Source organism: Zootoca vivipara, chromosome 15, assembly GCF_963506605.1.
Source record: "Zootoca vivipara chromosome 15, rZooViv1.1, whole genome shotgun sequence".
Taxonomy (NCBI): domain Eukaryota; kingdom Metazoa; phylum Chordata; class Lepidosauria; order Squamata; family Lacertidae; genus Zootoca; species Zootoca vivipara.
The window spans coordinates 23284970-23308091 of NC_083290.1; the positions used below are offsets into that span (position 1 = coordinate 23284970).

The 23122-nt window shown below is 46.4% G+C and overlaps 1 protein-coding gene across 1 annotated transcript in view; it reads right to left on the minus strand.

The window, feature by feature from the left end:
* SORL1 (sortilin related receptor 1) overlaps positions 1 to 23122 on the minus strand; it is a 113923-nt gene that overhangs the window by 74659 nt on the left and 16142 nt on the right. Inside the window, 4 exon segments of the mRNA XM_035139112.2 lie at positions 3396 to 3463; positions 6527 to 6688; positions 8260 to 8385; positions 9577 to 9693. Coding sequence (XP_034995003.2) covers positions 3396 to 3463; positions 6527 to 6688; positions 8260 to 8385; positions 9577 to 9693 — 473 coding nt within the window.

The window sequence follows — 23122 nt, forward strand, 5'->3', positions numbered from 1 at the left end:
CAATCCAGTTTTCAATCCCTTTTTATCCATCCTATTAAACAATATATATTCATCCTCCTTCATCCCTCCCCTTTCTTAACATGTTTTTCAACCCAAATGTCTCTGTCCTCCCCCCAGTGTTCCCATCTTGTTTGCACATTGTTTTTCTTGTGGATTTCCTGCCCCTCAAACAGCTCTTGTTCCACCCCCTCCGAAGGGGGGGTATTCCAAATCCGAATTTGATCTTTCTTGTCTTGCATATCCAAACCATCCTCGTCTTCTTTGATTAAATTATTGTTCGATTCATATGTCCTCTCATCTTCTTTCGCTGTTGATTCACTTATGTCCTGTTCCTGTACATCCTGATTTATTATTTCCATTTGCTGTTGAGTCTTATCCATACTGATTTTTATTTCCCACAAGAGTTTCATAACTTTTCTCTGGAAAACAGGAGCATAACCCATTGTTGACATTTTCCCAGCTCTTCAAGGACAGAGCAGAAGTTGGAAAACAGGAAGTGGTCACCAATTGTAACTACTCCAATTTGAGCCAACTGGATGCATTAAATCCATTCCAACTATTGTTACCTTGATTTTTATTTCAATCTGGCTGCAGCAAATCCAATTTAAGCAGTCCAATCTCTACTTTCCCTCAGTTCAGCCTTTTATTCACTTAAAAGTCTCTAAAAGTCTGTTCCAATATTTCTTTTAAAACCTCCCCATCCACTTGCTGTTCTGTCCGGGTTGCCGCTTTCGGGAGGGGGGGAGGGACTTCTCTCTTTAATTTCCACTGTTTGCAGGGGTTTTCCCAGCTTAGTACAGTTCTCCCCCTTTGCCCTGCCTCTGGGGGAGAATCCTATTTTTTCCAATCCTTGGGATTGTTTAGGCTGTAAACTTCCATTCCCTGGCATCGGGTAATACTCCTTTTACTGCTTCTTCTTATCATCAGTGGGGGGAGATCGGCTTCCGTTTTTCTGTCTCACCCCCGTTCCGAATTTAAGGTAAATTAAAATTTTAAATTCTTTTACTCACGGTTCCCGATCTTTTCAATCCTTTTTTTTGAAAGTATCTAGCGCTCTCCGCCTCCAGTTCGGAGCTTCTCTCCGCGAGGGCAACAATCGCGCTCAAAATGGCCCCCACGACTTCAACCCTTCCTGCACCGGCCTCTCTTATTAGAGCTTACCGGCGAGTTGGGGAGTCGGAATTGGGGCTCCGCTGAGCATTTGCCCCAGTGACGCTCGACACTGGGTTCTATGGGGTGCAGCGCCGCTCCCGCTGCTTCCCCCCCCCCTCGCAAAGTCGGGCTGCCTCGGAGCTCGAAGCAAACCCCACCGGACGGCGCTGGCGCTAGACCGGAAGCCCCAGCTAGGAAATTCATAAGCCAGGCATGAAGGCAACCTCATGCACACCTGAAAGAAACATTTAGAGTACTCCTGTCCCTGATAGAATCATAAAATCATAGAGTTGGAAGAGACCACGAGGGCCATCCAGTCCAATCCCCTGCCGAGCAGGAAACACCATCAAAGCATTCCTGACATATGCTTGTCAAGCCTCTGCTTAAAGACCTCCAAAGAAGGAGACTCCACCACACTCCTTGGTAGCAAATTCCACTGCCGAACAGCTCTTACTGTCAGGAAGTTCTTCCTAATGTTTAGGTGGAATCTTCTTTCTTGTAGCTTTAATCCATTGCTCCGTGTCCACTTCTCTGGAGCAGCAGAAAACAACCTTTCACCCTCTTCTATATGACATCCTTTTATATATTTGAACATGGCTATTCTGGCCCTTAACCTTCTCTTCCCCAGGCTTCTCCAGGCTAAACATACCCAGCTCCCTAAGCCGTTCCTCATAAGGCATTGTTTCCAGGCCTTTGACAATTTTGGTTGCCCTCCTCTGGACACGTTCCAGCTTGTCAGTATCCTTCTTGAACTGTGGTGCCCAGAACTGGACACAATATTCCAGGTGAGGTCTGACCAGAGCGGAATACAGTGGGACTATTACTTCCCTTGATCTAGATGCTATACTCCTATTGATGCAGCCCAGAATTGCATTGGCTTTTTTAGCTGCTGCATCACACTGTTGACTCATGTCAGGTTTGTGGTCTACCAAGACTCCTAGATCCTTTTCACATGTACTGCTCTCAAGCCAGGTGTCACCCATCCTGTATTTGTGCCTTTCATTTTTTTTTGCACAAGTGTAGTACTTTAAATTTCTCCCTGTTAAAATTCATCTTGTTTGCTTTGACCCAGTTGTCTAATCTGTTAAGGTCATTTTGAAGTGTGATTCTGTCCTCTGGGGTATTAGCCACCCCTCCCAATTTGGTGTCATCTGCAAACTTGCTCAAGATGTTGAATAAGACTGGACCCAAGACAGAACCCTGTGGCACCCCACTAGTCACTACTCTCCAGGATGAAGAGGAGCCATTGATGAGCACGCTTTGGGTTCGGTCAGTCAGCCAGTTACAAATCCACTGAATGGTAGCATTGTCTAGCCCGCATTTTACCAGCTTCTTTCAGCTTGGGGCACCTTGTCAAAAGCCTTGCTGAAATCAAGATAGGCTATATCCACAACATTCCCTTCATCTACCAGGCTTGTAATTCTGTCAAAAAATGAGATCAGATTAGTCTGACATGACCTATTTTTCAGAAACCCATGCTGACTTTTAGTGATCACAGTGTTCCTTTCTAGGTGCTCACAGACAGTTTGCTTAATGATCTGCTCTAGAATCTTTCCTGGTATTGATGTCAGGCTGACTGGGTGGTAATTGTTTGGTCCTCTCTTTTCCCCTTTTTGAAAATAGGGACAACATTTGCCCTCCTCCAGTCTGCTGGGACTTCACCTGTTCTCCAGGAATTCTCAAATTTCCCCTGCTGAATCATCTGCTCCATATCTTCAGGTCGGGCATTGTTTTCTTTTTTGGAGAAGACTGAGGCAAAGAAGGTATTGAGGAGTTCTGCCCTTTCTCTGTCCCCTGTTTGCATATCACCATCTTCTCCTCTAAGTGACCTCACTGTTTCCTTGTTTTTCCTTTTGCTACGGACATACCCATAAAAGCCCTTTTTGTTGCTTTTAACCTCTCTAGCAAGCCTGAGTTCATTCTGTGCTTTAGCTTATCTGACTTTGTCTCTACACGTGCTGGCTATTTGTTTGAATTCCTCTCTGGTGGTTTCCCCCTTTTTTCCATTTTTTTGTACATATCCCTTTTAAATCTTAACTTGCATGATGATCCATGCAAGGAACTTTTTAATTTTTCTAAGGAAGGAGACTATTAAAGATACGATGCCCACACTCCACCTTCATCCTGGAGTAGCAGAGCCCGGGATTCGAGCCCCTTGCTCAGAAAGAGGTGTAGATTACATTCCAATGGGTGGGGAGGAAGAAGAAGCTCCCGAGAAGCCTGCAAAGAATTACACAACTTACCAGGAAAACGATTTCACGTGCTCATGAATCATTATCCACGTCTGCCCAAAATCATCCGACTTCCAGAGCTGCAAAAAATTAGAACATGGGGAAATAGGTTAGGATTCTGGTGCACCAGCCAAACCCAGATGGCCGGGGAATGCATGGATCAGGGCGGATCCTGGATGCTGTGCATTAAGCTGTCTCAGGCTGCCAAAGGCGGGTGCTGAGAGGAAGAAATATGGGACGATGGGTGCAGGAAGGAGTTAAAAGTGCAAGAGATATGCTGCACCTTATACTTGGCCACAGCCGTGTCCCCCCACATGAGCACACAATGGTTAAGAAGACACTATACCAGGGGTCAGCAAACTTTTTCAGCAGGGGGCCGGACCACTGTCCCTCAGACCTTGTGGGGGGCTGGACTCTATTTTTTTTGGGGGGGGGAATATGAACAAATTCCTATGCCCCACAAATAACCCAGAGATTCATTTTAAATAAAAGGACACATTCTACTCATGTAAAAACAGGCTGATTCCTGGACTGTCCGCGGGCCGGATTTAGAAGGTGATTGGGCCGCATCTGGCCCCCGGGCCTTAGTTTGGGGAACCCTGCACTATACCCTCCTCCATCCAATGAACCGCTCTGGTTCAAATTAAATTAAGCCTGCAAAGTCCTAAGCATCAGGAAGCAAGTCCAGTGCAGTCGCCTCTTCTGCGGGGGTTCAGTACCAAGGGTTCCACATATACACGAAATTCAGGGATACCCAAACCCTTGGAGCTGCCCCGCAGGTAGCTAGTGGGGCAGGGAGAGAAAATCCCCTGTGCTCCCAGAGCTCCTTGCCCAGGTAGCATGCCGGAGTGCTTAAAAGCCCTTTTCATGCCAGATAACCTTGCAGGAAAAAGAGGCCTTGCTTGAGAGGCAAGACCCACTCAGCGTGACAGCTCTGGAAGGCCGGGGATGCTTGTGGGAACTCAGGTGGCCCCCATGAAATCTCACGAAAGCCTCACAGAGCCAGCATGCTGAGCAGGCCTTGCCCCCAAGCAAGGCCGGGAGCTTAAAATCTCTTTTAACCCCAAGCGGATCTGGTGCAGAAAGAGCTTATAAGCAATCTCGCCCTGCGAGTAGCAAGCGCCGGGGCGGCTGAGATCAGGGCGAGCCTATGTCGGTGGAAAGGGAGGAATACAATGAGAGGAGAGCTCACCGGCAAGGGAAAGGACCTGGGAGAGATTTAAAGTGATGCTTCCCTCTGGCTCTCTGTTGCTGGCAGCCGGGAGATATTTCTCCTCTCTCTCTCTTTTTTTAAGGGCGAGAAGTGTCACTCTGGCTAACCGAGTCAAAGCGAGAAATCGTCTCCGAGCTTTTACCACCAACCCCAGGGCACTAACCGCCTTTCAGTTATGGTGAAGGAAACATCCAAACATTGAAAGCGGGAGCGGGGAAGAAAAACCACCCAAATGTGACCACACAAGACAAACACTGTTGTTGTTCCTGCCAAGTACCAGGGCAGCAGAGTTAGGCAGTCTGGCGTCCCTCCACCTCCCGGGTTCCTGCCCATTTGGAGAGCCGGGCATGAGAACAATGCAGAGCAGGCCTGACGAGGAACAAAGGCAGGCTTCTTGCTGGGAAGTGGGAATCGTTGGCCTATTTTCTCCCTTCACCAGGCTCTGAACACAGCATGGTTGAGAACAGGAGGAAGAGCAGGGTTGCAGAAGGCCTCTTTTCCATAGAACTGAGAAGCTGTCAGACCACTGGCCTGTCTAGCTCATTTTGGTCTACACTGACTGGCAGCAGCTCTCCAAAGTTTCAGGCAGAAGACACCCCCCCCCCCCGCCGCCGCCCTCCAACAACAGGAGATGTCAGGAGCTGAACCTAGGGCCTTCTACATGTAAAGCAGATGCTCTATCGCAGGGATGGCCAACTCCCAAGAGACTGTGATCTACTTACAGAATTAAAAACTACCAGTGATCTACCCCCTTTCTTGAGGTTCAGGTCAAAGTTGTTGAGCTTTTATAGGGAGGGGGAAAGCCCGGTGTTTTTGTTTTTTTTGGGTGCAGGACAAAAAAAATTGAGCTTTTTTAGGGGAGCCAAAGTTGTTGAGCTTCTTTGGGGGGAGCCAGTGATCTACCTCAGACGTCCAGTGATCTACTGGTAGATCACGATCTACCTGTTGGACGTGCCTGCTCTATCGGACAGGGAACCAGGCAGAGGGCCTTCTCGGTAGTGGCACCCACCCTGTGGAATGCCCTCCCACCAGAGGTCAAAGAGAACAAAAATTTACCAGACCTTTAGAAGGCATCTCAAGGCAGCCCTGTTTAGGGAAGCTTTTAATGTTTGATGGATTTCTGTATTTTAATATTTTGTTGGAAGCCGCCCAGAGTGGCTGGGGGGACCCAGCCAGATGGGCTGGGTATAATAATAATAATAATAATAATAATAATAATAATAATAATAATATGCCTGCCAGATGTTGTTGGACTCCAACTGCCACCATGCAACATGGCCGAGGATCAGGGGTGGTGGGAGATGCAGCTGGAAATATCTACAGGGCACCAAGTTAAAATCATTGAATTGTAGAGCTGGAAGGGACCTCAAAGATCAACTCCCTGCAATCACGGAATCTTTTGCTCCTCATGGGGCTCGAACCAACAACCCTAAGATTAAGAGTCTCATGCTCTAAAAGAGTCAGGTTCTGAACAGGGTTAACAATCTAAAACACAAGACAGACAAATGATTAAGAACATTAAGACGAGCCCTGCTGGATCAGGCCAATGCTGGATCAGGCCAAGCAGGTGCCTGTAGGAAGCCCACAAGCAACAGCAGCACTCACCCCACCTGCAATTCCCAGTAACTAGCATTCTGAAGTCTTGCTGCCTCTGATTATGGAGACACAGAGCATAGCCATCATGCCTAGTAGCCACTGATAGCTGTATCCTCTGTGAATTTGGCCAGTTTCTCTTTTAAAGCCATCCAGGTCGGGGGTCGTCATTGCTTCCAGTGGGAGGGAGTTCCGCAGTTTAACTGCGCTCCGCGTGATCACCGAGGTAGCTTCCCACACAGAGCATCTCGTTCGCAGGACACCCACTCCCCACGCACAGAAAGAAAAGCAGAAACTGGGAGCCTTCGTCATGTGCATCCGCCAATGATCTACTCGCCTGCTTGTTCGGATGGGTCTTGTCAAATCCCAAGATGAGGTTTGGGAGCCGGCTGTGCAAAAGCAGATCTGCCGCTTTGAATGGAATTGGGAAGCCTTGGATGGTGTTGCAGAAGTCCGTGGTAAGCCATAGGTACTGAGTGTAAGCATCAACAAAGATGTACTGTAAAAGGGAAAGGAGGAAGGGGTAGGACAAAAAAATCAGCGGGTCTTCAAAAATCAGCACACAGATCTTGGCAGAATTGCTTGGATGTGAAAGTTGCATACACACACACACACACACACACACACCAAACAAAAAACTGTTTGCCACTTTTTGTTACATTTTCACCAGTTTCTGTAGCCAAAATCCCTCACCGATGCAATAAATTATATTTTAAAACAGTGGTCCCCCCCCCAAAAAATTCATCCACTGCCCTCTTGATTCTACAAACTCATCCCCATGCCCCCTACCCTATTCAAAGCATTATTCAGAACAGCAGTTTGCACAACCCACTAAAGAAGAAAATAGCACAATAAAATTCAAAACCTGCAGCTTAGACCTTCCCTTAGGCTGGGAGGGGGACAGGTTATGATGTTAAATGCTAGACTAGGCCTCCTCCTTCAGTGGTGGAGATGACAAGCCTGGCGACTTCATTTCTGCAAGGCACCCATCAGCTTGGCTTGCAAAGCTAGTTTAGGATTCACATCTGCCACAGAAGACAACTGTACAGCCTTTGCTTTTAGTGAGAGAATTTTTTAAAAAAAACGACGGAAGACTTTTGTTTTCTATTCTGCCCTCTCCCATCTCCCCACCACAAAATAAGAAGCTACTCAGTTTTCTTGATCAAATGCGATCTATAGTCCTCAGGAGACAAATATTTTCCCTCGGCTACACGAACCCATTTGCTGTTAGGTAAACAGCTGTTTTTGGTTGCAGCGATTTCTATTGTTCTGCCTGAGCATGGCAGACACTCAGGCCTTCTTGGTCTGCTCTGAAGGCACGGCAGAGACACTACATCACTAACCAAAACGGTGAAGTGAAGACTTCGCAGAGGCCAAAACAAGGAGCTGGGGGGTGAGTTTAATTGACATTTTCCACACCAATCGACAAGCTCATCCAAGGATGGAACTAGACATTACAAAACAAACCTCATAGCCACTGCCAAAAATGGAAACTACAAATACAGCTTCTCCTTCCATAACATCTACTTATCATAGCAGGGCCACATGGCCTCACAGGCAGGCTTCCAGGGGCCGCGTGCCTGGGGTGGGTGGGGCCAGAGGCAAAAGTGGGTGGAGCAATGGATGTTTCTCTTGCCTTTACCACTTTCACACAATACATTCAACACACTACAGGCATGGCTTTCTCCCAAAGGATCCTGGGAGCTGTAGATGGTTCATGGTGCTCAGAGTTGTCAGAGTTGTAAGGAGACCCCTATTCCTCTCACAGTGCTACAAGTTCCCAGAGTTCCCTGGGAAGGAGGATTGTTAAACCACTTTGAGCACCGCTCAGGAGATCCCCCAGTTAGGTGGGATCAACCATGGAGCCCAGAAAAGAGAAAGAAGCAAAGATCAAAGCGGCGCAGGGGAGAGAAAGAGTCAGATACTTGCATTAGATCTTTTTCAGGAAAAAATGTGGAACCTACCCTAGTTTCAACCCCAAAATATCTAGAACACCCTTATTTAAATCTAGGGGAAGGGGTGCAGTTGAAATCCTTTGTTTACGCATTCAAACCATTTCTAATTTCTTACCCTCTTGTTGTCGGCTGGGCTGTGGTAGAATTGAGCAATCACTGCTTGGCTGCTGTTCCCCGGGCCAAAATTGAATTTCTCCGATATCTTTTTAAACGTTTTCCCGTAGTCGTAAGAAATATAAACCTAGCAAGGAAATATGCTAATGTTACAAACCGCGCGCACACACACACATAAAAAAAGGCCATTCCACCCCATCCAATCATGTGGTTCTTAAAAAAAATAAAATTAAAAAAACCAAGGAAGTTGAGAATTATTTTTATTTACCAGGACAAGAGGAAAGAGCTGCTATAGCATTGCACTGGGGGGCTTCCTGGTGCAGAGCTATGGAGGCTGCCTCCTTGTATTAAGAACGGTGTCAACTGAGCATCCTCAGGCTTGCTCAGGAGACAGGACAGACTATTGCAGCTGCTCACCCTTAGCAACAACAAATGGAAGAGGAGCGGGTCAGGGAGGGAGTAGGGAAGTGAGTTTGCAAGTCAGGGAATAGGCACCTGCTACTGTACAACAACAATCGCTTGTTCCTGGAGGGCCATAGCTCACTGGTAGTGAGTATCTGTTTTGCATGCAGGTTCCAGATTCAATCCCCAGCATTTCCAGGTACGGCTGGGAATTATTCCCTGTCTGGAACCCTAGACAGCACCAAGCTAAATAATAATAATAATAATAATAATAATAATAATAATAATAATTTATTATTTATACCCCGCCACTCTGGGCGGCTTCCAACAAAACAGAAATTCTAAAAATACAGCATTAATGGCTCTGTATAAATATGACATTTGCAGATTTATAAACCCCTTCACGCAAAAAGTGGTGTACAACAAGGCAGCTTACAATAAACTAAATACAACTGAGCCATGCCTAAAACAAGGAGAAGTTAATTTTCCCTAAAATGATTGGGGCACACTTTGGGGGAAGCCTGAAACGGCTTCAATAGCTGCCTACTTATCAAGGCCTATTTTATTATTTCATCATTAAAATGACTGATAAGAGTCAGAACTTAAAAGCAGTGACCCCAGAGGGGATCACAATATAAAGTAAATCCATGGTTTAAAAGATATGCTATAAAATAAAATTACACGTAAAAATACATGTCAGCTTTACATAACTGGCTATGCTTGCCTACATGAAGAAGATTTTAGCAGGGTGCGAAAAACAGCACAAAACAGAAATTAGGCACTAGTTGGAAACTGATTTGAGGGCTGGAGCATTAATCCATGCTAAGCAACTAACTGTGTCGGTGTTTGGTTATCTGTGTTATTTTCCACCTTAAACCTTTTTTAAAAACACACACACACACACAAAATTACTTACATCACTTAACTTGGGGCCTAGGAAGGCTAAGCTATCACGGGCCAAAGCGACGATGACGTTGCTTTTCTCTCCAGCCCAGTGAACGACCATCTGGTTATGGGAATCATTCAGGCTGACCTGGGGAAGGAGAAGAAAGAAAGAAAGAAAGAAAGAAAGAAAGAAAGAAAGAAAGAAAGAAAGAAAGAAAGAAAGAAAGAAAGAAAGAAAGAAAGAAAGAAAGAAAGAAAGAAAGGGTCTTGTTAAAAGAACGTCCAATGTGAGTGTCATCACACTAGAGCTGCATTCAGACAGCATTTTATTCCATCTTCATGACATTTCCTTACCTCTTCATTTTCACATTTTACGCGATCTTTCGCCTGGTATGAAAGCCACTTCCCGAAATCCGGAGGAATCTAGCAAAACTTTGGCCCTAATTTCTGTTTTGCTTCTGTAAGGGTGGGGTGGGGGATCTGTTTGCAACCTTGTTAACCCTGAACATCTCTGGAGGCTGACATAAATTTGGGGCAATATAAGTTCTTTCCCACCCTTCAAATTTCAGCACAGTCTGCCAGTGTATTGATCAAAAAGCCACAATTCAAAATCATAATCCTCTCTAGCAAACAGGTTTAGGGGTTATGATTTCTCTGTAAAACATTAAAACCAGCACTCTTAAATGAACCCAGAAACAAACTGGGAGTCAGGGAAACTAAAACCAGCATGGCACCAGACACTCATTTGCAAGCAGCCGTTGTGGCTTCCAAACACTCTTCTAGGGCAGCTCCAAACAGAGGGTATTACAGCAGTCCAGTCCAAGTCGAGGCTAAATCAAGGCATGTACAACAGCGATGAGACCCTTTTTCGTCCAAGAAAGCGTCCAGCCTACACTGTTCATGGAAAAATAATCTGATCCACAAAAGGAGGGCATGGGGTCATTACCAAGCAATTTCCTCGCAAACTTTCTCGTTTCCTAGGATTAAAAAAAGAAAACAGAATCACGCGCCACTTCCCTGCTCTATTATCACTTCACTTCCTCAGGTCTCTGGCTCCTGGCCATTCCTTTCCCACTATTTATTCATCAAGGCATCAGGAGACAGGGACTGTCTCCCAGGAGGCAAATGCAAACCTGTTTGTTACATCATGTGGAAGGTGAAGCTAAGAGAAGGCACTCTCAAGATGGGCCGCAATCAACAATCTCACCTCCCCTGAAGGATCGTGCATTTCCAACCCTGCTTTTGCTAGAAGGCTTCCACTTAACGATTTAATTCCTTTTTCATTAAAAACCAGCAGCTGAAACTACCTACGCTCTTCAGAAGTGGTACGGGGCAGAGCTCAAGGTTTAATGCATGTTAAACACTCCAAACATTATAAATGTTATCAAAGCAAAAAACCTCTTTTTAAGGAAGAGCTGGGCGGCCGCTCAACGATTGTGAGAACAAGCCCATAGGGGATGCTCTTGCCTCTCTGGGTTACGCCAAGACAAGCAAACCTTGCCGAGGGTCTTTTGATGCTTGGCCTTGATCTCATCAGAAAGCTTTGCAATCAAGGCGTAATGAGAACTGGGGCTCTGGTTCAAGCGGAGCTTTTGAGTTCCGAGCCTTGTGACAAATGAAAAAATGAACACATTGCCAGTTCTGGATGGTATCCACCTGGGAGCTCTTTAAAAAAAACCAAAAACCTCAAATTAGGTATTGCTAATCTCACATAAATACGTAACTTCTCCAAAGATGGGCTGCTGTATCCAAGGTTTGGGAAATGGCCACTGTAAAAAAGGTAAAGGTTTAAAAGGGATCTCTTAGATCCAGGACAGTAGGAGCCAGTACCATAGCTGCCAAGTTTTCCCTTTTCTCGCGAGGAAGCCTATTCAGCATAAGGGAATTTCCCTTAAAAAAAGGGAGAACTTGGCAGCTATGGCCAGTACTGTCCCACACAAGTTGACAGGAAGTGTTTTTAAAGATAAAATTGCCAAGCACATCTTATTTCTTTATTTGTAGAGGTATTTCTATCCTATGAAATATCTATGTGCTAGAACATGGGTCATCAAACTAAGGTCTGGGGGCTGGATCTGGCCCAATTGCCTTATGGATCCCGCCCACAGATAGTCCGGGAATCGCCGCATGGATCGGCATGAGGATTCTGATCGTTCGGGCTGCGCCATTCCCCCCCCCTTTCCCTCACACACACCGTGGCAGTGCCTCCTCCCTCCCTCCTGCTTCTCCCCGCCCTGCAGTCCGGCCCCCAACAAGGTTTGCGGGAAAAGTTTGCTGACCCCTGCGCTAGAAGAATAAGTCTTGCAGAGTTAGAATCAGCATGCCTTCTGCAAAGGGAAGTCTTGCAATGGGAGTGTCAGTAATCATGTAGACTGGGGTGATGCAGTAGACTGAGAAATTTCAAACTCCTTTTGACAAGGTCGCTCACCCGGGGCTCCTGAGTAAACTTAGTGGCTGTGGGGGAAAAGGGCAGATTCTAGAATTTTAATGACTGTAAACTGTAAACCACCCTGTGATCTTTGGATGAGGAGTGGGATAGAATTATTATTATTATTATTATTATTATTATTATTATTATTATTATCATCATTATCATTCTGTATTGTGTAAATAATATCTTCATTTTGTCCTGAATCTACGAATGGTCTGTTTCACTCTCTTAACTAGAAAGCCTGGCTCCCCACGTCAGCTTCCTATATACAGTATCCCACTATTTTAGTACGTCCACCAGACACACACACATACACACCAAAAAAAAAAAACCAACCCCCATGTGCATTGCTGCCTCTTGATCTGACCCATGGCAGGGTTGTTTAAACACAGCAAATGTCAAGACCAATCATTATTCTGCTGCTTCAAGGCCTTGGCCAAGATGTCTCTTGAGGTGTCTTCCAACTCAATGATTCTACACCTCTAATTTATTTATGAAGATGCCTGTCTGCCATTTAAAGAAAGAGAAAGAAAAAAATATGGGCAAGCTCTTGTGTGGGGGGGGGGGGGCAGATCTGTGTGCATAGGCTCAGTTGCACTCGTTCTGTCTGTTGCTTGTGTCTGTCCCAGATCCTAAACCAGCCGGTCACCCTGCTGTTACACCAGGTCAACACAGCCACACAAGGGAATCCTAACACTCAGATGGAAAAGAGAGAGAGAGAGAAAGACATGGTGCGTGTGTGCCTATTAGCCAGAAAGATGAGCAGAGGAGCAAAATTTCCAGAAAGGAAGGATTAAAGGAATTTGAAAACCTTGTTAATTAGTTAAGGAATATTTGCAGAACACTCTTGCAATAATTATATACAGTGGTACCTCGGTTTATGAACACAATTGGTTCCGGAAGTCTGTTCATAAACTGAAGCGTTCATAAACTGAAGCGAACTTTCCCATTGAAAGTAATGGAAAGTGGATTAATCCGTTCCAGACGGTCCGCGGAGTAACCGTTCATAAACTGAAGCGAACTTTTCCATTGAAAGTAATGGAAAGTGGATTAATCCGTTCCAGATGGGTCTGTGAAGTACTTAAATTGAAGCGTTCATAAACTGAAACATGGGTGTAATTGGTTCCGGAAGTCTGTTCATAAACTGAAGCGTTCATAAACTGAAGCGAACTTTCCCATTAAAAGTAATGGAAAGTGAATTAATCCGTTCCAGATGGGTCCGCAGCGTTCATAAACCGAAAATTCATAAACCGAGGTGTTCATAAACCGAGGTTCCACTGTATAGATATATACACATGGGCGTAGGCAGGGGGGCAGGAGGGGGCAATTGCCCCTCCTAGAAGCAAAAGGCTGAGGGGAGCAGCGTGGCAGCCCCAGGCTCCCGCTCCCGGCGCAAAGCTCCAGAGGCGCGCGGGGAGCGTAAGCGGAGGAGCACTAAGCGGGAGCAGGGAGCGTAAGCGGAGGAGGCAGCCCCAGGCTCACGTTTCCCGCGCGCCTCTGGAGCTTTGCGCAGGGAACGGGAGCCTGGGGCCGCCTCCTTGGAAGACCTGGGTGGCGCGGAGGAGACAGCCACAGGCTCGCGTTCCCCACGCGCCTCTGGAGCTTTGCACCGGGAGCGGGAGCCTGGGGCTGCCTCCTCGAAAGAGCTGGGAGGCGCAGGCCACGTAGCCCCGCCCAAATTCCCACTGTGGCCCCTCCCCTCCCGCCCCTTGCCCCCCCCTAATTTTGATCCTGGGTACGCCCCTGTATATACAGATGATACACACACACACACACACACAATGTGCCTAACAAAACAGAAATTCTCAAGTCTTATAGCATGACGCTTCGGCTTCTGAAATATATATAAATACATTTGTTTTGAGGATTCCTCCAGCTGGGAAATGCTGTCAAGTTCTAAGAAGCCCACTTCAACCAAAAACACAGCAGGGCTCATCTTTGGGTTTCTGTGAGCTGTGAGACAAAAACACATCTTTCCACAGGAGAGATTCGGAAGCTGCTATTTTTTATTTACCATTCATTACATCATGTGCAAGCGTAGGAAGTTTGCCTTCCTGTTTCTTCTTGAACCTGTGCATATGGATTAATGCCTGAACCAGTTACCTCCCCTCCATAAGAAGGGGAAAGAAATCGAAACAAATTTGACAACTCAACCACTTCCAGCGTGGCACACTGTCAACAGTAAGGGAAACAAAGCGAACAGAGCCATGCTGATTCTAACTCTGCAAGACTTATTCTTCTAGCGCAGGGGTCAGCAAACTTTTCCCGCAAACCTTGTTGGGGGCCGGACTGCAGGGCGGGGAGAAGCAGGAGGGAGGGAGGAGGCACCGCCACGGTGTGTGTGAGGGAAAGGGGGGGGAATGGCGCAGCCCGAACGATCAGAATCCTCATGCCAATCCATGCGGCGATTCCCGGACTATCTGGGGGCGGGATCCATAAGGCAATTGGGCCAGATCCAGCCCCCAGACCTTAGTTTGACGACCCATGTTCTAGCACATAGATATTTCATAGGATAGAATAAATCCATCTGGAGTGCAAATACTACCACAGGATTAAAATCTCCCCCATAGGTCTTATACCAATGATGCTTGCAGGTCTGTTTGCCAGAAAGTGTGGATCCTAACCTCTTTCAGTGAAGGAAGGAAGAAGTACCGTATTGGCCTGAATACAAGCCACACTCCCTCTCCCCCCCCCCCCCAATTCTGACTGTGAAAAATTAATAAGTACATCTTATATTCACGACCTTACAAAAATTGGCTTGGAGTAGCGGGCTTGTCCCTGGATGTTGCCTGGTTTTGGCTGGGCAGGCTCCCTGGGAGCCAGAAGGCGGCGAGGAGGAAGGAAGAGGAGAGAGAGAGAGAGAGAGAGAGAGAGAGAGAGAGAGAGAGAGAGAGAGAGAGAGAGAGAGAGAGAAGGTCTGCTTGGAGGAGGAACAGGGGATCCAGCCGGTGTGCTGGGACTGGCACTAGCCCGAGGGGCGCTTGAGTCCTGCCAGCCGCCGCCTCTCTCCGCCCATCCCACGGTGGTGCTGGCCCTCTGGAAGTGCTGCTGCCCGCTGCTGCTGCTGCTGAAATGAAGACGCTGCCACCTTGGCTCCCCTCGGCCTCCGCTCCTCCTCGGGTATTGTCTTATTCCCCCCCCCCTTGTGGCTTGTATTCGGGTCAATACGGTAGCTGAGCCTCAATACCAACTTCAACCAAGGAACGTAATTATCTTAGAACACAGATAGGCAACATGGTGACTGGGAACTCCGTGACATTGGACTGCAGCCCCAGCCAGCTTGGCCAATGGTCGGAGAAGATGGGAGTCCAACTCAGGTCCTGAACCTGTACTTCCCATAGGCATCTGTTTGGCCATTGTGAGAACAGAACACTGGACCAGATGGGCTGTTGGCCTGATCCAGCAGGGCACTTCCTATTATTCTTAGAGAGTTGGAATCCAACATCTGGAAGGTACCACGTGGGCTACAGCTGGGAAGAGAGACTGATTTTGCTAAACCACTCTGTGAACTGTAGCTCTGTGTCTCTTAACCCCTCTTAGCACTTTGAAGAAATTATACAGTGGTACCTCGACCTACGAATGTCTCGACTTCCGAAGGTTTCGACTTCCAAAGTCCGCTAACCCGGAAGTATTTTCACCGCGCGCGCGTTCTGCGCCTGCAAAGCGGCACACTCCGTCTGTGCATGCGCAAAGCGCAAAATCGCACTTCACGCATGCGCAAATTGGACGCTTCGACATACGAAGGTTTCGACTTCTGAAGAGCGCCGCAGAACGGATCACCTTCGTAAGTCGAGGTACCACTGTACTTCCCATGATTCATTGGGGGGAGGAGCCATGGCTGCTTAGAGCGGTATCATACAGCTGTATACCATACTTCCCATATCATTGGGGGATTGTAAACAGCATAACAGGAAAATTCAGTATACTTAGATCTATGGGGTGGGTCTGGAGGCTGCAGCCAGTGTAGAATGCAGCAGTTAGACTGCTTTTGGGGGGAAACTTCCACCAGCATATAGTATTTGTGGGATCTCTGCTGGCTGCCAATCTGCTCAAGGTTTTAGTACCAGTTTATGAGGGAAAGGCCACAGCTCAGTGGCCCAGCTTCAATCCTATTCATCTCCAGACAACATCCCCTGTCCCAAACCGCAGAAACCCAGCTGCCGGTCAGTGTAGACAATACCAAGCTCAAAAGACCAATGGCTCAACTCAGTAATAAAGCAGCTTCCTATATTAAGTCCTATACAGCTCAGGACCAGCTCACTTGAGAGATTGCCTCATCCCTTATATATATGCCTAGCAGGCCACAGCTTTCTGCAATGGAGTTTCTCCTTCAAGGTCCTAAAAAATATCAGAAGCCTGCTCCACCATAAATCTGAGCAGGGTCTGCCGAGCAGCTCCCCTTATTGTGTCATACAGCCGTTTTAGACTCTACAAGGTTTTTTCCCAACTGGGTGAATAGATCTCTGCCTGTTGTCATTTTCTGCACTTTCAAAAAAGATATTCTTAGTTGCTTTTATGCAAATTGCCTTGAGGTCAACGTGGAAGGTGATTCACAAATTGATGACATAAATTAATCCAATCCCTGGCATCCCTAGGTAGGGATGTCGAGCTCCTGCCTGGAACCCTCAAGGTCTGCTGCCAGTCAGTGTGGACAATATTAAACCAGATGGACCAGGAGTCATCAGCTGAAAGCTTATTTCACCAAATGTGAAATAACTACACCAGGTCCCAGTTCAAAAGACATGATGCAGCCACACATCGCCATAGGTTTGGAACGAAAGGACTCCTGGATTCCTGCCTCAAGACCTTTCTTAAGTAACTGCATGCTGCACAACATAGCTGGAAGTCTCCCAAGCCACCTTCTCAACAGTGGATTGATCAAATTTGAGAGCCTACCTAGCACTCTGTGCAAAGCCGATTGGCAAAGTGCAACAAGCAAGCAATATCGAAGGTATTTCAGCCCCGCGGTTCCATTTATCGCCCGTGTAGGAGAGTGGAAGTTTCTGACCACATCCCAATCGAATTCAGATGCCTATATCTTTCTCTGATTGTGATTCAGGGACATTCAAACTTTGCAGAACTCCATTCACTTTTCTTTAGAGCTGCTACCGGTATATTCTAATTGCTCCTCCCATTATATCATAGCTGCCAAGTTCTCCCTTTTTTTAAGGGAAATTCCATTATGCTGAATAGGCTTCCTCGCGAGAAAAGGGAAAACTTGGCAGCTATGCATTATATACTAAGGACCATAATCAGTGACATGCCCTCATCCCTTAATTAGTGGTTTTATTCTTTGTTCTCTGTGTTTTTCCGTTCTGTGGCCCGCAATTATTTCAAAATATAATTCCACGTTTCTTAAATATAGCAACTGCTGGTGTTGACAGTTAAAGCCTTAGATCAGGGAAAGCCATAGCTGCCAAGTTATCCATTTTTTTCAGGGATTTTCCATTATGCTGAATAGGCTTCCTCGCGAGAAAAGGGAAAACTTGGCAGCTATGGGGAAAGCTCACCTCTGGCCCTTCAAATGTTGCTCAATGATAGCACCAATCATCCCTGACTATTGGGCTACTGCCAGTCCGTGTAGACAATATTGATCTAGACTGGCCAATGGTCTGACAGTATAAGGCAGCCATATGGGTACCTGCGTCTTAAGAGAAGGGCCCTAGCTCAGGAGTGGGGCATCTGCTTCACACATAGAATGCCTTTGGTTCAAGCCACAGCATCTCCAGGCAAGACTGAGAGAGACCCCTGCCTGAAACCCTGGAGAGCTGCTGCCAGTCAGTGCAGACAACACTGACTTAGTTGGACCAATGGCCTGGCTCAGTATTATTAATTTTATTTCACTATTATATAATTGCAATTAATTTATCAATCACCTTCTAAACTTCTGTTTCAATGTGATTCACACATAAGATACCGGTACTTAAAAACACAGTGAAAATTGAAAAACAACGAATTGATTTAAAACAAGACTTAAAACTCTGGCAAGTAGACCGTCTTGGTACAGACGCATTTATCCAGCTGGGGGGAAAATATAATTCAGCTGTTTCCGGAAAGTGCAGATACTGTTTGATTGTAATAAAACCTCAAAGCTGTTTACAAAAAGAATAAAAGAACAAAGATATTAGTTTTAAAAAAAACTTTTAAAAACAGTTATTTAAGGCAACTTAAACTGATGAAATACGCACAGCTTGCAGACTTAACTTATAGAATAAGAGAACAAGAAGAATGCAAGTTTAAAGAAGACTGGAAAATGTTTACTGAATATATAGGTGAAATTTGTGTTTATTAAAAAACGCTGGTGCATTAAGATAAATTCAACGGTGTAAATAAGTTCTGATGGATGAAACAATGGATTACTGAATTGTTTAGTTCATGTAAAATATGCAGGGATGTATGGTGTGCAAAATGAACCACAGAAGGAGAAGGGAAGTCATTGATTTAAGGTTGTTTAAATGAATATTTTGAAATGTAATTTAGAAAATTTAATATAAATTATTTTTTAAAAAAACACAGCTACTTAAAACATTCAAAAAATAATTTAAATCAACAATAAGTTAAAGACCAGATTAAAACACATTTCACATGTCTGGATAGGCTCGCCGAAACAATGATCTTTTTAGCAGGGGCCGAAAAGAATAGCGTGAAAGCACCTGCCTGGTGTCAAGAGGCAGGGAGTTCCACAGCTTCCCCATCTCTGCCAAAACCAGTCTGGGCTCCAGGTACTGGAAAGACCAGAAAGGACTTTTTTCAGTTCTGACCCTAACGCTCTGTGCCTGCCCTAAAGGGAGGATGCAATGTTGCCTTTTACACAGCTGGCCAAAACCAACACGTTTCACAAGACATCCAACAATTGATTCATAGCAACTGCTCTTTGGGGGAATAGCTGGTTGCCATTTTGATGACGTGGGTTTTCTTTCTGCTGTCATGGTTTTATATCCCATATCAAATGTTAAGTTATTGCTTGTTACCTTGTGGGTGTTTTAAAACACAGGCCGGAAGGATGCAAATCAGTGGCTAAGCCATCATGCTTAGCCACTGATGTCATGCTTGCAAGATGCTTGCATGACAGTCTGCATCTGTATTAGATTTTTTTAAAGACGTTTTTTATGGTTTTAGCATTTGTTTGCCACCCTGGGCTCCTATGAAAGGAAAGGCAGGAGATCTAAATCTTAGAATCATAGAATCTTAAGAGTTGGAAGGGACCCAAGGGTCATCTAGTCCAACCCCCTGCAATGCAGAAAACTCAAATAAAGCATCCATGACTGATGGCCATCCAACCTCTGCTTAAAAACCTCCAAGGAAGGAGACTCCACCACCACTCGTGGCAGTCTGTTCCACTGTCAAACAGCTCTTACAGTCAGAAAGGTTTTTTTTAAATGTTTGGTCGGAATCTCCTTTCTTGTAACTTGAAGCCATTGGTTCGAGTCCTACCCTCCAAAGCAGGAGAAAACAAGCATGTTCCCTGTTCCATGTGACAGGCCTTAAGATATTTGAAGATGGCTATCATATCTCCTCTCTGTCCCCTCTTTTCCAGGCTAAACACACCCAGCTCCTTCAAGCGCTCCTCAAAAGGCTTAGTTTGCTTTCACTCATGCTAAACCAATCTTTCAAATGTACCGGCTTCTCCCCCCCCCCCACACACACACACACCATGACTAAAACCTAAATATTTGTAACCCCGATCAAGGCAGCTTATTACAAGCCATGTCATATAGTCCATCCAGGGTCATCCATTGCTTCCTTCTCCTTGTATCCATACACCTCTCATCAATGCTGCAAGTCATATATATCTTCCCATATACATATAAATGTAAGGCTGTCATCACGCAGTCCGCCGTTGGAGGTTCTGCAGTGCCACATCACAATCAGTGGGGTTGGCGAGCAGCGCAGGCTGAGGTGGCAGCCCCGTGTGCGTGCGTGCATGTCACGTATATTCTGACAGTGTGATAGACAGCTCTCAGAAGCTTGCCACACAATGATGCCTCAACGCCCACCCTGATATTTATACTTAGCTCCCAGAAGATTCAGCCTGCCGGAGGTGTTTTCAAGCATTCATTCAGCTGTTAATTAATCACCTGTTCGTGACTCAGACAATGTGGTTGGACTCAGTTGCCCCAGGAACAGCTTTCCTTAATGGAGCCGCCCTTAAGAAGTAAACAGGAGCTGGAAGCAGGTGTTTTGCTGCTGGTAACATTAACCCTGCACTGAGCGTAGCATGCAACAGAAAGATTTGTTCTGCTCAGCCTCTCTCATCTCTGCTACCTGTAGGAAGCCCCAATACAAAACCAGTTTCTTTCATACGAGAGATATGAACCCCAGCGCTTCTCGTCCCAGTTTTATTCCAATTGGGGAGCAGGGGACATACCCAGGCAGATAGGTTTGACACTAATCCCAAGTGCTTGGAGCAGACAACAGGCTACTTTGCCGCCATGCCTGCATCCCAGCGATTCCTCTTTGTACAGAGATCCCAGCAAACCGATGTATAATACTCAGCCCTTCTGCAATGCTTCAGAATTGAGAGCATTTCACATAAACTCTTTCAGCAACCCTTCACCACAATTGTGTAAGGCAGGCCCGTTTTATTCGCATTTCCAGTCGATGTTGAGAGAGTTATGTGTGGCTTTGCGAGTTCGCAGCAGAGCCAAGAAGCACCAGAGGGACTGCTCAGTCGGCAGAGAACGAGACTCTTAATCTCAAGGTTGTGGGTTCGAGCCCCACATTGGGCAAAAGATTCCTGCATTACAGGGGGGTTGGACTAGATGATCCCCGTGCTCCCTTCTAACTCTACCATCCTATGATTCTACAATGCAAATTTCAGCATCTAAACCCAAAACACGACAGAACATGATGTTCTGTCAAGGGTGGAGAACCTTTTCCCACCGGAGGGCCACACTTGTTTTCATTTACTGTATTTGTTGTTACATTTTTATCCTGCCTGTCCTCCATGGTTCCCCTCCTCTCCCTTTTTAGCCTCACAACAACCCTGAGAGGCAGGTGACGGTGAGAGGCTGGGACTGGCCCAAGGTCACCCCATGAGCTTCGTGGCCCAGTGGGGATTTGAACCCTGGTCTCCCAGGTTTGGGGACTCATTCCAGCCAAGCCAAAGCACTCGAGGAAGGTGCAGACAGAGTCAGTGAAGACTGCAGCCTACTGAGGAGTACGGCCTGAGAAGAGTCCTGGGTGTTGGACAGAGAAGCCTGGGGGAGGAGCGTAGCAAGGAGGGGGGTGGCCCACTCCCAGCTCCGTCTTTTGGGAGGCAACGCGAGCGGCGGTGCCGGCACCCCGCTACATAGCTTGCATGCATAGTGTGCATGCGCATACGTCGTATGTAGCAACGCTGCGCATGCACACCATGTAGCGATGCCCCGCCCCCGGGTGCGTGTCATGTTTGCCGCTCCGGGTGCCCAAGCGGCTTCCTACGCCACTGGCCTGGGAGCCATGCTTGGTCCTTAGGCCTGAGGTTCCCCACTAGCCCACCCCCAGTGCATGTGGTGCAATGAGGCAAACGTGTTTTCGCAAAGAAGCAGCTTCAGCCGAAAGGGTGGGAACAGATTTGAAGACGTGGACACAAGGAGGTTTCAGGTCTCCTTCAGGTTTCGAGGAGGGAACTGTTGCGTGTGCCTTTCGCAAAACCACAATGTGAATCTGGCGCCGCCGAATCATGCAGTAGGACTGAGTAAGGAAACTGGAAGCAGGAGAGAACTACAAACAGCAGAAGCCACAAGACACCGGTCTTTTTGAACTCGAGAACCACCTTCATAATCTCAAACCCAATAAACGCCTTCACTGGATTTCTTTTTTTCCCCTTTTTTTGTGATGAGTCAATAAAATCTGGGCTTCCTGGCTTCTCCCCCCCCCCAAAGACCACAATGCCCAAATTTATGTCTTAATCCCCATCATGTTGAGGAGGCCAGGTTTATTTGAGTCATAAAAACTCTGAAAGGCTGACTTGTAAATAGCTATTTTCCCTGTAATGAATCAGGCTGGCAGAACGAAATGAGGTGGACAGAGCGAGCACGAGGCTCCAGAATGAACTGTACTGCTTCACAGGGCAACGGGGAAGGATCTGTGAATGTTTGCACATCAAAAAATGGCCTAGGGTTGGTTTATTTCTTACTGGCAGGGAGTTTTGCTACCTGGGGAAGCAGCTGCAAGCGGTGCAATCCTTTCACCCATGTTGTGACACTGTTTTATGGTTCCATCTTTGTGTATTGTTTCTATGTACACTGCTTAGAATTGCAAATAATTAAGTGGTGTGTGTGTGTGTGTGTGTGTGTGTGTGTGTAGATATATAGATATATACATATATATGTATATATGTGTGTGTATCTGAAATAAATAAATGCCATCTAGATTAAGGCGGTAGCATTACTGAAAGGAAAGACTGCGGTTCAACAGCAAAGCACACTCCTCACATGCAAACGGTCCCTGGTTCAATCCCTCGCGTCTCTAGGTAAGTCTGAAAAAAGACTTCTGCAAGAAATCCTGGACAGCCGCTACCTGTCAGTGTAGACCAGGGTTTCCCAAACTTGGCTCTCCAGCTGCTTTTGGACTACAACTCCCATCATTCTAGCAGGACCAGTGGGGTCAGGGGTGATGGGAACTGTAGTCCAAAAACTGGTGTAGGCCCAAGTTTGGGAAACCCTGGAATACTGCCCTAGATGGACCCAATGGTCTGCCTTGGGGTGCATTCAGACATAGGGATAATTGTGTCACTTTTCCTGATTTTAACGCTAGTGCTTCTGTCCCATTTCCTAGCGTTCCTTTCACACTGCGGTACCTGTTGCATTATGGAACTGTGGCCTTTTGTCCAATAAACAAGCGTTTCACAATGAATTTCATTCACATCAGTGGACATGGTATGATACAACAATGGAAGCCACTGGACAACTTGGTCCCCCCCCCCTCCCTCTTTCTGCACATGCCTGCTTCTGTTCCCCCATGAAAAACAGCAGGGGACATCTATATGGCAGAATACCCCACCAAATTTCATCACTTTAATAACTGCCATTTTCTGGGTTAAGGGGGCTGCAAAATGTTTGTTTTTCTTCTTCCTGGAACCAAGTAACACAGAAATGAGCAATGAATGTGTGCTATGTACAGTTAGTTTTCTGCATGTGGATTTTAACGTTGTGAGAAAGCTCAA